Here is a 13,442-nt window from a genome sequence, read left to right as displayed (position 1 = left end):
GATCCAGGTTTAGCCTCAGCCCCTTGACTTGCAGGAGCAGTCAGGTGAGCATGTGGTGGAGAGCAGATCGTGTTGTTTTAAGTGCCTCAGCAGCAGGCCCGCTGCCTCAAGTAGCCTGATCACTTACATAAGAGTCTGCTTCCGCAAGGAAAGCCCACCCTCTCCCTCCTCATCCCTAAACTAGTCACCTTCTATGTTTTGAAATGGAGCCTAGATAAGCTTTGACTAGTCACTAGTGGGTGGTACCAGAGAGGTAATTCCAATACCTAAAGTTGTTGGTTGAAAAGATAGCCATTTCTAAACCTGGTTTTGTGTACTTGTGCCTACACACCGGGTCGGACTGGCCATGTGGCATTTCAAATGCCAGATGGGCTGGTTGATTTTTTGCCTAGTGTGCCTGTAACTTGTTATTGGCACACTAGGCTGATTACTCGCTGGTTGCCATACTTCATCTCTATAAAATAATAATATACTACCCAACCTCATAGGCTTAACCTCCGTGGGATAACAGACCACAACAATACTGAGGGAAGGGGGATGCAATGGCTCCAAAAAAGCACATAATAAGCGCCCTACACATTGACAGACAATCCTATTTCCAGTAATCCCTCAGAAAAATGTTTCAATATCTCAGTTTACTGCCGCAAACAGTGAGGCATGTGTTTGTGCGGCTAATCTTTTTGTTTTGCACACAGCACGTCAGAAGGGTATCCTGCACTCAGTAATGTGGGTGCACGCACACACACAGCTGATATTCATCCACATGATCCCAGTGATTTTTAGCATTTCCTGTGGTAAAGAGAGAGAGAAATAAAGTGTGCAACATTGTTGATTACACAATCTCCTGCCCCGCCTCTCCTCTGCCTTCTCTCCTTCGCAGCTAAGATGTTGAAAAAAAATGAGAAAAACTGAACACTAAGGATCGTATTATAAGTGAGTGAAAGTGCTTGAGTGTATTTATAAAGGTCCTTGTGTGTACTTGTGAGGCTGATTATAGAGCATGTGTATGTGAGTGAGTAAGCTAGAAACTCACCTCTACGGTGGATGTGTTGGTCCTGAGCTGGGGTCTCCAGAGGAAGGCTCTGTCCCATGATCCAGCCCCAGAGGGGCCTCTTTTGCTCTTTCTACCCAGGAATAGGCACTCCGTGTTGGGCAGAGGAGGAGCACACCTGATCCACAGCTTGTTCAACCAAGTTCCCTGGTCTTCTCTTTCCCGGACACCTCTGTCTACTTTGCCAGCAACTCTGTGTGACTTTCTTTCCCCTCTACCTCTTTTGGTATACTCCTCCCACTCTCCCTCCCTCTTTCGGTCTCCGTAAGACCTACCCTCCCTGCTCCCTTGAAGTGCTCCCCACCCTCTCCCTTTCTCACTGACCCTCCCTCCTTGGGTCTCTGGGCCGGTCAGCATTCACAGACGGATGCCTATCATTCCTTTGAGCTGCACTGGTGGTGTATAAATGTGCGTTTGTATTTTAGTGTGTGTGTGTGTGACAGAATTTACCAACATTCTCTGGCTAACCTCTCAGGCTTTAGCCCTTCATATATGCCCACCACAGTGGGATCCTTCTTCACAGGATCTCTTTCCACTTTGAATGGGGCACTAAGCAGCTTAATAGACCAAAACCAGTAGTAATGAAAGTAGTTTCCTTGGTGGGCTCTGACTGCTCATGTGACCTGACAGTGGCCAGATCCAGGTCAAAGGTTAAATAATGACACCCACTGAGGTATTCATATTATGTCTCTATGGAGCCACCATATGGATGTACAGCATGAGCAGGGGGCTCCTAACAGCAACTCTGCCAGTAGGGCTGAGAGGTGTGAGTAGTCACAGAGAACTGAAAGGATGGGCCACCGTCCGAGAGAGAAAAATCGGAAAAAAAAATATAGAAAGTAGTACCTTCTCTCTCTCTCTCACTTCCGACATAGAAATGAAATTGTTTAAAGCTGGAAAACCAGAGCAGGTACAAAGCTACTAGCTTGTCCTTTGGGAGAGATATCTATTTCTATCTGTGCCCTCTATCAATGGAGATGTAGTTCAGACAGAGGAGGAAGTGTCTGCTCTGAGACCACACAGCATTCCATCAGCAGAAATGTCACTAGTACTGCTGAGGTCATGGGGTGGCAGGTAGCCTAGCGGTTAAGAGCAGAAAGGTTGCTGGTCTGACTCCCCGAGCTGACTAGGTGAAAAATCTGTTGACGTGCCCTTGAACTAGGCACAACCCTAATTGCTCCTGTAAGTCGCACTGGATAAGAGAGTTTGCTAAATGACAAAATGTAAATGTGAAAAATTAATGCACATTGGGAGCCATTCAAAATGGCCGCGTATGCTTCACAAAAGCCGTCTTCACATTCACTTCCAGTCAGCACTCATGACAGAGCAATACTGAGACGATACTGGTTCGTTCCATGTCATTTCAGCAAGCCATGACACCCATGTTTACCTGGCCACTGTTTCAAATGCTAACTTTTTAGCATGAGAATGCATTACATAGGATATGAAGAAACAATACTCTGAGCCGCAGCTTCACACTATACTGACCAAAAATATAAACGCAACATGTAAAGTGTTGGTCCCATGTTTCATGAGCTAAAAGAAAAGATTCCAGAAATGTTCCATATGCACAAAAAGCTTGTTTCTCTCAAATTTGTGTACATCCTTGTTAGTGAGCATTTCTCCTTTGCCAAGGTAATCCATCCACCTGACAGGTGTGTCATATCAAGAAGCTGATTAAAAAGCATGATCATTACACAGTTGCACCTTGTGCTGGGGAGAATAAAAGGCCACACTAAAAAGTGCAGTTGTCACAACACAATGCCACAGATTGAGGGAGCATGCAATTGGTATGCTGACTGTAGGAATGTCCACCAGAACTGTTGCTGTGATGGATTGAAAACAAAGTCACTAAAAACAGACACCCCTTTATTATTTAAAAAACAAACAATTTGTTTATGTATTTGTCTGAATTAATCTAAAATTGTATATTTTACATGCTTTAGCATTAGTAGTCCATCAGGCCAATAGATGGCGCTGTTGCACTGTGGTAGTAGGAAAAACAGCAAGTTCTGGCCAAGTGCACGCACCATTCTTCAGAATAAAGAAAGCACCAGAACTTTGCAGATGTAAACTTGTCCGTTCTTTTTAACAGAACTTCCAAACGTTCTAATATCAAAAAAATATGTAATAACATGCAATTTAACAACTTTGTCAAGGTATTATCACGTTAGGAAATGTGTGTTGGTTTTGTGTCGAACTGAGTGAGAGAAGAACGTGATTTACAATGAGTGATATATGTTAGCTTGATGCCAGCTGAGGTAAAAAGTCAGACTGTTTACAGAGTAGCTTACTTGTACTGGATATTGTCTAGGAGATTTTATAAAGAATCCATTTGTTAGGGATTTCTGAGTTGGTTTTACATGTTATTGGTTTTGTGTAAAATTGTGCTCACGAGCAGGTAAAGTGGCCGCGCACGCTCAATCTGGAGTGTGGACTTTTAGTGCAGACAGTGCGGGTGCATGAGAGAGAGACGATTTTACGGTGGTGCCACTATCTTGAAGCTGAATGTATTGTTGTCAGTTCTCTTTATTGGTAGCAGTTTGTAGAAAACATTTTTGTCTTCATATATATATATATATATATATATATATATATATATATATATAAATAAGTGTTTATATTGTATGAACATGAAATGCATTGTGGTTTTCATGTGAAATCATACAGTAGACGGGGTTATTTGTGGAACATTTTTGAATTCTGCTTTAGGTAAAGTGCATTTATGCAGTGTATTTTAAAGTGTGCACTTGTTTGATGTTAATGTTTTAAAAGTACAAAGAAGAAAATAGACAATTGAACAAGAGAAAAAAAACATTCTTCAGAATAAAGAAAACACCAGAACTTTGCAGACGTAAACTTGTGTCCGTTATTTTTACAATTACAGGCCACCTCAGCTAGACTGAGGCCGGTAACATTGCCAGAGAATTTAATGTTAATTTCTCTACAATAAGCCGCCTCCAAGGTCATTTTGAAGAATTTGGCAGTACGTCCAACCAGCATCAAAACCGCAAACCACGTCTAACCACGCCAGCCCAGGACCTCCACAATCGGCTTCTTTACCTGTGGGATCGTCTGAGACCAGCCAACTGGACAGCTGATGAAACTGAGGCGTATTTCTGTCTGTAATAAAGCCCTTTTGTGAGGAAAAACTCATTCTGATTGGCTGGGCGTGGCTCCCCAGTGGGTGGGGGGGTGGCACCCATGACCCACCCAAGACTGTACCCCTACCCAGTCATGTGAAATCCATAAATTAGGGCCTTATGAGTTTATTTAAATTGACCGATTTCCTTATAAACGCAACAATTTCAATGACTTTACTCAAAATAATTTTTGTTCAGTATACTTAACAAATGTCTATATTTGACATGGATTGGCGTGGGGGTCCGTCGGAATGTTACTCATTGTAAGATTTTTGTTGGGGTCCAAATTGGATGTTATGTACTATATTTATTGAATATTATATGAATCCTCTAATTTAAAATGGCCAATTTGGGTGCGATCAATCAGCTTAATGTCTCAGAGATCCAATTATATTTCGACAAAATAATGTTGCAGGAATGCTAATCTTATCAGAAACGATTTCAAAACAATTTGAAATGGTGGGTGTCGAAATCCTCTGTCTTGTGCTTTTTGAGGTGGGACAACAAACTGTTTGGGCAAGATAGAGACAGCGGGAGAAGAAGGGAGAGTGAAGGGACCAACACAACTGACTCCTTCTCATAGGAGAGGGTGGAGAGAGAGATTGGCAGATCCAGCCAGGCTGTTTTGATTAGAACGAAGAGCATGTTTAAACCCACTACCTGGGGTCACATGCAACATGACAACACAGGGCACTGAACCGTCGTGGGGTGTATTCAGTGATGTGAAACGTTCTGGAAGTCACAGATAGGAATAGAGTGAATAGAGCTGGCATGATCTGACAGACAATCATATCTGTTCTACACGATACATTCCTATCTGAAAGTTCTATCCTGAACAGGCTCCTGGGTTTAAATAGTTGTTTTCCTTCAAATACTTTGAGCGTTTGATTGAGCCTGTCTGGAGTGCCAGGTGGGCGAGGTTTGCACTTTGGGGACTATTATATTGGTTCCATTGTGCTAGGCATGCTCAATCAAGCACAGCTAAAGTACTTGCTGATTTGAACAGATTAGGTCTCTGACCTTCTTGGGCTGTCTCTCTCGGGTAGGAGCATTTGGCCAGTAACCGAAAGGTTGCTGGATCGAATCCCAGAGCCGACAAGATAAAAAAGTATGTTGTTCTGCACCTGAACAAGGCAGTTAACCCCACTGTTCCCCAGGCACTGATGAAGTGGATGTTTATTAAGGCAGCCCTCCGCACCTCTCTGATTCAGAGGGTTTGGGTTAAATGCGGAAGACACATTTCAGTTTTACAACTGACTAGGTATGACCCTTTTCCCGTTCCCTTTCTCTGCTTCTGAAGATGGAGTCTGTAGTTGTACGGCCTTTTCTCACTGCCCCACATAAATCCAAACTGGGCTGGCTTCCAGAGAGCGGGAGATAGAGAGCTGGGCCAATCCGCATGAGCCCGGAACCTGTCGACCTGGAAAACAGACTGGGCCAGGCCTCTTCAGCAGGCAGACGGAACTGAAGCTCAACACACAGACTGGTGCTAACAAGAAAGGGAGGGAGCCTGTCTCCCTTTCCTACAGAGGGCGCCATAGAGAACTGAGCTGTCTGCTGTGCGCCGAGTAGCAGCAAAAACAAACTGCCCCATAAACACACCCAGGTCTATATTGCACTACTACACAAACCACAATGAACAAGAAGCCAAACTTACCACGATTTTCCATTACAAGGTCTGAGGCGCAACAGTCAACGGTTCCTGAAAAAGAAACGGCAACATTTTTATTTATTAGCCTGCAGAGGTAACTGGCAAAAGGTCAGCTTTAATGACTAGCATTTATGTAAAAACTGAAAAGACGTACACTGTAGAAGGTCATTGGTGATGGGAGGTGGTGGTCTTCAGCAGCAGTAGGTAGGTCTGTGGGGAGAGGTTTCAGGCCTCGCTGGAGATGCCCTCTCAGCTCAGTCCCTCTGTCCAGAGAGAGCACAACACACAGTCAGTCACACACAGCTGGGAGGGGAGAGCATTTTGCCAGTTTTAAATGGGGATTGATAAACTCAAGTGACCTTCCACATAAATCAACACTTACATATTTAGAGGATTTGGAGTGAGGAGAAGGGTAATGGAATCACTATGACACGCAAACACACTGCATTTTTCTGCAGATTTACACCCAAATCCAAATTCTAAGCTAGTTAATAAAACCAATTAGCAATGAACACATTGTGGTGTGTGGTAACTAAATATTAATTTGGGAAAAGAGAGTTAACCTGTTACATCTAGGGGGCAGTAATTTCACGGCTGGATAAAAAACGTACCCGATTTAATCTGATTATTAGTCCTGCCCAGAAACTGGAATATGCATATAATTATTAGCTTTGGAGAGAAAACACTCCAAAGTTTCTGAAACTGTTTGAATGGTGTCTGTGAGTATAACAGAACTCCTATGGCAGGCAAAAACCTGAGATGCTTCTGTTCAGGAAGTACCCTGTCTGAACATTTCTTGCCCTTCTTTATTATCTCTGTCGTTTACAAAGGATCTCTGCTCTTACGTGACACTTCTCACGTCAACAATGGAGTCTCACAGCCCGGGAAAAACAGGAATGATGTCATTCAAAGCCCTGGCTGAAGCACACGAGAGCAAATGCTGAGTGGTCAGTCAATGGACTAAGCCTTAGGCGCGTGACACGCCCCGCCCCCGGCTTTTGGTTTTTTCCTCAGTTTACAGACAGGCAGATTCCCGGTCGGAATATTATCGCTTCTCTACGAGATAAATTGCATAAATATTGGTTTTAAACAGCGGTTGACATGCTTCGAAGTACGGTAATGGAATATTTCGAAATTTTTTGTCATATTTTGCGTCATGCTCGTGGCCGAGATTTAGCGTTGGGATAGTGTCTAGAACGCACGAACAAAACGTCGCTGTTTGGATATAACGATGGATTATTTGGGACCAAACCTACATTTGTTATTGAAGTAGAAGTCCTGGCAGTGTATTCTGATGAAGAACAAGCAAGGTAAGAACATTTTTCTTATAGGAAATGTGATTTTGGTGAAGGCTACACTGGGTGGGTGTCTAAATAGCTAGCCCTGTAACGCCGGGCTATGTACTTACATTATTGCAAAATGTGCTTCATCCGAAAAGCTATTTTAAAATCGGACATATCGAGTGCATAGAGGAGTTCTGTATCTATAATTCTTAAAATAATTGTTATGCTTTTTGTGAACGTTTATCGTGAGTAATTTAGTAAAATCACCGGAAGTGTTCGGTGGGAATGCTAGTTCTGAACGTCACATGCTAATGTAAAAAGCTGGTTTTTGATATAAATATGAACTTGATTGAACAGACATGCATGTATTGTATAACACAATGTCCTAGGTGTGTCATCTGATGAAGATCATCAAAGGTTAGTGCTGCATTTAGATATGGTTTGGGTTTATGTGACATGATATGCTAGCTTGAAAAATGGCTGTGTGATTATTCCTGGCTGGGTACTCTGCTGACATAATCTAATGTTTTGCTTTCGCTGTAAAGCCTTTTTGAAATCGGACAGTTTGGTTAGATAAAGGAGAGTCTTGTCTTTAAATAGCTGTAACATAGTCATATGTTTGAAAAGTGTAAGTTTTCGGATTTAGAGGAGTTTGAATTTCGCGCCCCGCCCATCATTGGATATTGGAGCAGACGTTCCGCTAGCGGAACGTGTAGATGTAAGAAGTTAAAGACATGCTCATTTACAGTCCATCTAGACTAAAACAAACACACACACACACACAACTCTAGCTACAGCTCAGTGTGACAGTGTCATAGCCGGGGGGACAATATTAAACCTTGGGAACAGAGCGGGAGCACGTTTGCAACTTATTTTTAGTGTCGCCAACTCGAGCAGATCTGCTGTAACAGGGACCTTTTTCAGGGAGAATGAAGGACAAGCACAGGAATGGTATGGGTGCGTGACTGTCAAGGGAGAGATGGTGGAGTGTCAAGGGATAGGTGAAAAAGTGTGGGTGCAGGTTAGGGTTGAATGGCGGGAACCTGGTTACCAAGATTAACCACCCAAAACCACTCCCTTTTCCTGGGTTAAATAACTGCGAAAAACCAGAAAATTATAATACATTTTTTAAATTAACAGCATGCCGTTAAACTGTTAATATGCAATATCTAAACCTGGCTTCTCTACGGCCTTCTCTCTGCATGATCAATCATAAATGCTCACGGTGTGGACAGACCATCTCGATGCTTACATTTGCTGCAGCATAGCATACAGCTACAGTAATATAAGAACCGAATGCACATCTAATTTACACATCTCCATCTGGCTTTCGGGGGTCAGCGGATTTTTGAATTGTAAAGATTTTTTTTATTGCAGCTGCAGTTTTAAAAACAGCCTATCACTCGAATATTGTTGCTTTAAATCAGAGCATGCGCGAGCAGACTCCCCATCAATTCCCTTCAAATTGCATGAAAATAGATGATCCTGTTCAAGACATCCTAGCCTACCTCTTTCAGGTAATACATTCAATGCAGCATTAGCCTTACATTTAGCTAATGAATAATAAGCTTCTAACTCATAGCCTCTGTCTCTTTTGCAATACGCATGCGCCTGTGCTCCGCTGGCCTCTCGTTAAAAAACGCTCCTTAGGTCTTGAAGTCCCAGGCAGGAAAAGCTAGACTAGAATAGCTTGCTGGACATTTTATATTTTTAAAATGTTTTATATGAATAGACTATTTGAAGATGGACGCAAGCTTGTTTGCTGAATGTTAAATACAACAGTCAACAGAACTGATGTTTAGTTTGAAAGAAGAGCGAACACACGATTGCGGAGGGCTGTAGCAGTTTAGTCAGACCCATAACCATTCAGATCTTCGTGAAGGGAAAGCCATCTGCATCTAATTCTAGTCCTAAATTATTCAAGCATGTCATTAGAATGATGAACATAAAGACAACGAAAATCATTTAATTTAGCTTAACTGTTGAACGCGAGGAAGGAATGAAGCAACAGGAGGTAAGAGAAAGGGGTAGTCTAATAACATCAGGGGAAATATTAATAAAAGGTACAGTGCCTTCAGAAAGTATTCAGACCCCTTGACTTTTTCCACATTTTGTTTACAGCCTCATTCTAAAATTGGTTCAAGTTTTTCCCCCTAAAATCTATACACAATACCTCATAATGGACAAAGAGAAAACAGGTTTTTAGAATTGTTTGCAAATGTATTAAAAATAAAAAAATGAAATTTACATAAGTATTGAGACACTTTGCTATGAGACTCGAAATTGAGTTCAGGCGCATTTCCATTCATCGAGATGTTTCTACAACTTGGAGTCCACCTGTGGTGAATTCAATTGATTGGACGATTTGGAAAGGCACGCACCTGTCTTTATAAGGTCCCACAGTTGACAGTGCATGTCAGAGAAAAAAACCAAGCCTTGGGGTCGAAGGAATTTTCCGTAGAGCTCAGAGACAGGATTGTGTCGAGGCACAAATCTGGGAAAGGGTATTCAAAATTAATTTGCAGGGACCACGTTAGGCGTAATGTCTTTGTGAATGAGTGAGTGAGTGAGTGAGAGTTTTAAAATAGCCTATCACTCGAATATTGTTGCTTTAAATCAGAGCATGCGCGTGAAAAAGGTGGAGGGACAGTAACAGCTACAACCGTTCTGTCTTACAACACAACCTAACTTGCTGCCCATTCAGAGGCCTTATATCACTACCATCACATCGTTTCCTGCAACCTCCCACCATGAAATGGTTATGACTTGCTTATAGTTGAGAATGTTTGGGCTAAAGTCTTACTTATGCTAAGGCACAAAGTTACAGGTACAGTGGTTAACCTCATGGCAGAGACACATAAAAATGATGCTCCATCCCAGTAATGCATGTTGGTGCTTGGTATGTAATTATGGTATGTAACAATGTAAAGGCTTGACCCTGAATCAGTCTGCTCTGTTGAAGTATTCTATAAAAAGATAATCTACTGATCTACAAGGAGGGAGCCAGCGCTGCTTCGCCTGAGAGTCCAACAAGCTGTGTGCTACCAAGAAACAACCTGCCAATATGTCCACGAAACAGGTTCTTCATGCAGTTCTTCATGGTTTAAAACAGGTATTCTACAAGTACTTTAACCACAAAGACATTAGATCAAAGTGTCATTTTTGTACATCTGGTTAAAAAAAATGACATTGCAAGGCCAGCGCTCAATAGCTGTGCACTTCTTTTTCCTGCATCACGAATGTAGGACTCACTCTAGGGTTGGGCGGTGTCATGACACTAGCCTGCTCAGGGAATTGGCTAGCAGAGATGGGAACAAACCCCCCTCTCCTGTTAGGAGAGGTGCGTGTGTGTGTGTGTGTGTATGTGTGTGTGTGTGTGTGTGGGGGGGGGGGGGGGGGGGGGGGGCAGTTTTACGACTTTACAACCACATTGTAAATTATGCAAAGACTCTTGTCTCCCTGACCATGCCGTATCCGAGAGAGAGGGTCACAGTAGAACAAAGGAACTCTCCTGCCAAATTGTACTACATCCCCGAATTTGAGAATGTAACAATATTCCTATTTTGGAGAATGTGTAAACGGTCAGTGGAGAAGCCAGCTACGACCGGTCCGTTTTGTTTCATGTTTGTGACCTCAGCCACATTACCCTAACTCTGTTTATACAGGTTCCTCAGTTATGAGGCTTGCATCTAACCTTTAAAATGAGAGAATTGGCCTTCATTGTAAAGTTTAACTAAGTCAGTAGCCACACCCAAGTGAATAGACATTGGTTGGAAATGATGAAGCAACCCCTTTTCCACTCTTGAATAAAGCCTCTGACGAAAAAAGTCAACTCAGTTCCAAATAACGGGAGTACTTGTCCTCCACGTTGAAATGGGCTAATTTCAACTCTACATGCTGGGAAACGAGAGAGCTTGCGCCACACGTGAAATGGTATGAACTCTGAACTATTGAGCACCTAAAGAAGAAGTGCATACTAAACTAGCATATCAGACTGCAGCTGAACATATGTGCAAATCTAGAGAACACTGACCGACGAGGAAGCATCTCCAGAGTGAGATGAACCTCTCAGACCACGTGAACCTCTCACACGACGACCCGGAGGATTCCACAAAGGACGAGGGCGACATTGACTGGGCAAACCAGAGCCTCACATCACCAGCTCAACTATCGAAGCCAGCTTCACGTAAATACAATGCATTGCTTTTCCCAATGAGCGATCGATAGTGGCATATGTATTTATGTGAGAATAGTTTCCCAGGTCGGATAAAAACCCATGTTCCTTAGTCTTCCATCCAAAACCCCCTTCTCTTCTCTCTATCGTTTTATAACCAAACTGTTTTCATTTAGTCCACTAGGGACCTGTACACAGCCCATCTGTAAATAGCCCACCCAACTACCTCATCCCCATATTGTTATTTATTTTTTACTCCTTTGCACCCCAGTATCTCTACTTGCACATTCATCTTCTGCACATCCATCACTCCAGTGTTTAATTGCTAAATTGTAATTATTCTGCAACTACGGCCTATTTATTGCCTTACCTCCCTAATCTTAGTACATTTGCACAAACTGTACATAGATTTTTCTATTGCGTTATTGACTGTACGTTTGTTTATCCCATGTGTAACTCGGTGTTGTTTGTGTCGCACTGCTTTGCTTTATCTTGGCCAGGTCGCAGTTGTTAATGACAAAATGAAAGGTAGAAATTTTAAAAATCCCCTTGGATTGATGAGGAATTGAAAAATTGTATGATTGAGACAGATGAGGCAAAAGGTATGGCAAATAAGTCTGGCAGCCCAACTGATTGGCAAACATACTGCAAATTAAGAAATCATGTGACTAAGCTAAATAAAAATAAACTATACTATGAAAAATAAATTATATAAAGAATGATAGTAAAACGTTTTGGAGCACCTTCATTTTGGGGGAGAAAAGCCAACTTGGCTCCATCCTTCATTGAATCAGATGGTTCATTTATCACAAAACCCACTGATATTGCGCTAACTACTTTAATGACTTTTTCATTTGCAAGACAAGCAAACGTAGGGATGACATGCCAGAATCAAAATGTTGACACTACACATCCAAGCATATCTGACCAAATTATGAAAAGACAAGAATTGTACTATTGAATTCCCTTTAGCTTCCTAAAGTCATTCCGCTTCCCAAGAATAGTCAAGCCCCCCTTACTGGCTCAAATAGCCGACCAATCAGCCTGTTACCAACCCTCAGTAAACTTCTGGAAAAAAATAGTGTTTGACCAGATACAATTACAGTAAACAAATTGACAGACTTTCAGCACACATATAGGGAAGGACACTGAACAAGCATGGCCCTTACACAAATGACTGATGATTGGCTGAGAGAAATTGATGATTAAATGATTGTGGGGGCTGTCTTGTTAGACTTCAGTGCAGCTTTTGACATTAGAGTTACTTGTCTAACAGAACCCAGAGGGTGTTCTTTAATGGAAGCCCATCAAACAATCCAGGTAGAAGCAGGAATTCCCCAGGGTAGCCGTTTAGGGCCGTGCTTTTTTCAATGTTTACTAACGACAACACTTAAAGAGATGAAGTTAGTTTCGGAATGGGTAGCAAGGAATAAGTTGGTCCTAAATATTTCCAAAACGAAAAGCATTGTATTTGGGACAACTCTTTCAATAAACCCTAAACCTCAACTCCATCTCGTAATGCATAATATTGAAATAGAGCAAGTTGAGGTGACTAAACTGCTTGGAGTAAGCCTGGATTGTAAACTGTCATGGTCAAAACATATTGATACAACAGTAGCCATAAGCCAGTAAGCCATAATAAAGCACTGCTCTACCTTCTTAACACTATCAACAAGGCAGGTCCTACAGGCCCTAGTTTTGTCGCACCTGGACTACTGTTCAGTCGTGTGGTCAGATGCCACAAAGAGGGACTTGGGAAAATTGCTGCGAACTAACAATAATGACATGCATGTCAATCTCTCATGGCGCAAAGTGGAAGAGAGATTGACTTCCTCATTACTTGTTTTTGTAAGAGGTGTTGACAAGCTGAAGGTACCCAGCTGTCTGTTTAAAATATTAGCACACAGTTCGGACACCCATGCATACCCCACAAGACATGCCACCAGAGGTCTCTTCACAATCCCCAAGTCCAGAACAGACTATGGGAGGTGCACAGTACAACATAGAGCCATGACTTTATGGAACTCTATTCCACATCAGGTAACTGATGCAAGCAGTAGAATCAGATTTAAAAAGCAGGTAAAAAATACACCTTATGGAACAGCGGGGACTGTGAAGTGACACAAACATAGGCACAGAC

At 42.3% G+C, this 13,442-nt stretch overlaps 1 protein-coding gene across 7 annotated transcripts in view; it reads right to left on the bottom strand.

Moving 5' to 3' along the window:
* The window catches only part of phactr4b (phosphatase and actin regulator 4b), a 70,703-nt gene that overhangs the window by 23,923 nt on the left and 33,338 nt on the right, over positions 1 to 13,442 (bottom strand). For 4 of the 7 annotated variants that reach the window (XM_029738249.1, XM_029738255.1, XM_029738256.1 and 1 more), the window contains exon 1: positions 1,034 to 1,257. In XM_029738249.1, coding sequence (XP_029594109.1) covers positions 1,034 to 1,091 — 58 coding nt within the window. In that variant the 5' untranslated portion in view covers positions 1,092 to 1,257. Of the gene's footprint in view, positions 1 to 1,033; positions 1,258 to 5,851; positions 5,897 to 5,999; positions 6,109 to 13,442 lie in introns of those variants that run through there. The other 3 variants (XM_029738252.1, XM_029738253.1, XM_029738251.1) reach the window with 1 other exon arrangement.

The sequence above is a fragment of the Salmo trutta genome, chromosome 37 (genome assembly GCF_901001165.1).
Source record: "Salmo trutta chromosome 37, fSalTru1.1, whole genome shotgun sequence".
Lineage (NCBI taxonomy): Eukaryota > Metazoa > Chordata > Actinopteri > Salmoniformes > Salmonidae > Salmo > Salmo trutta.
This window is presented reverse-complemented; position numbering and strand designations above follow the sequence as displayed.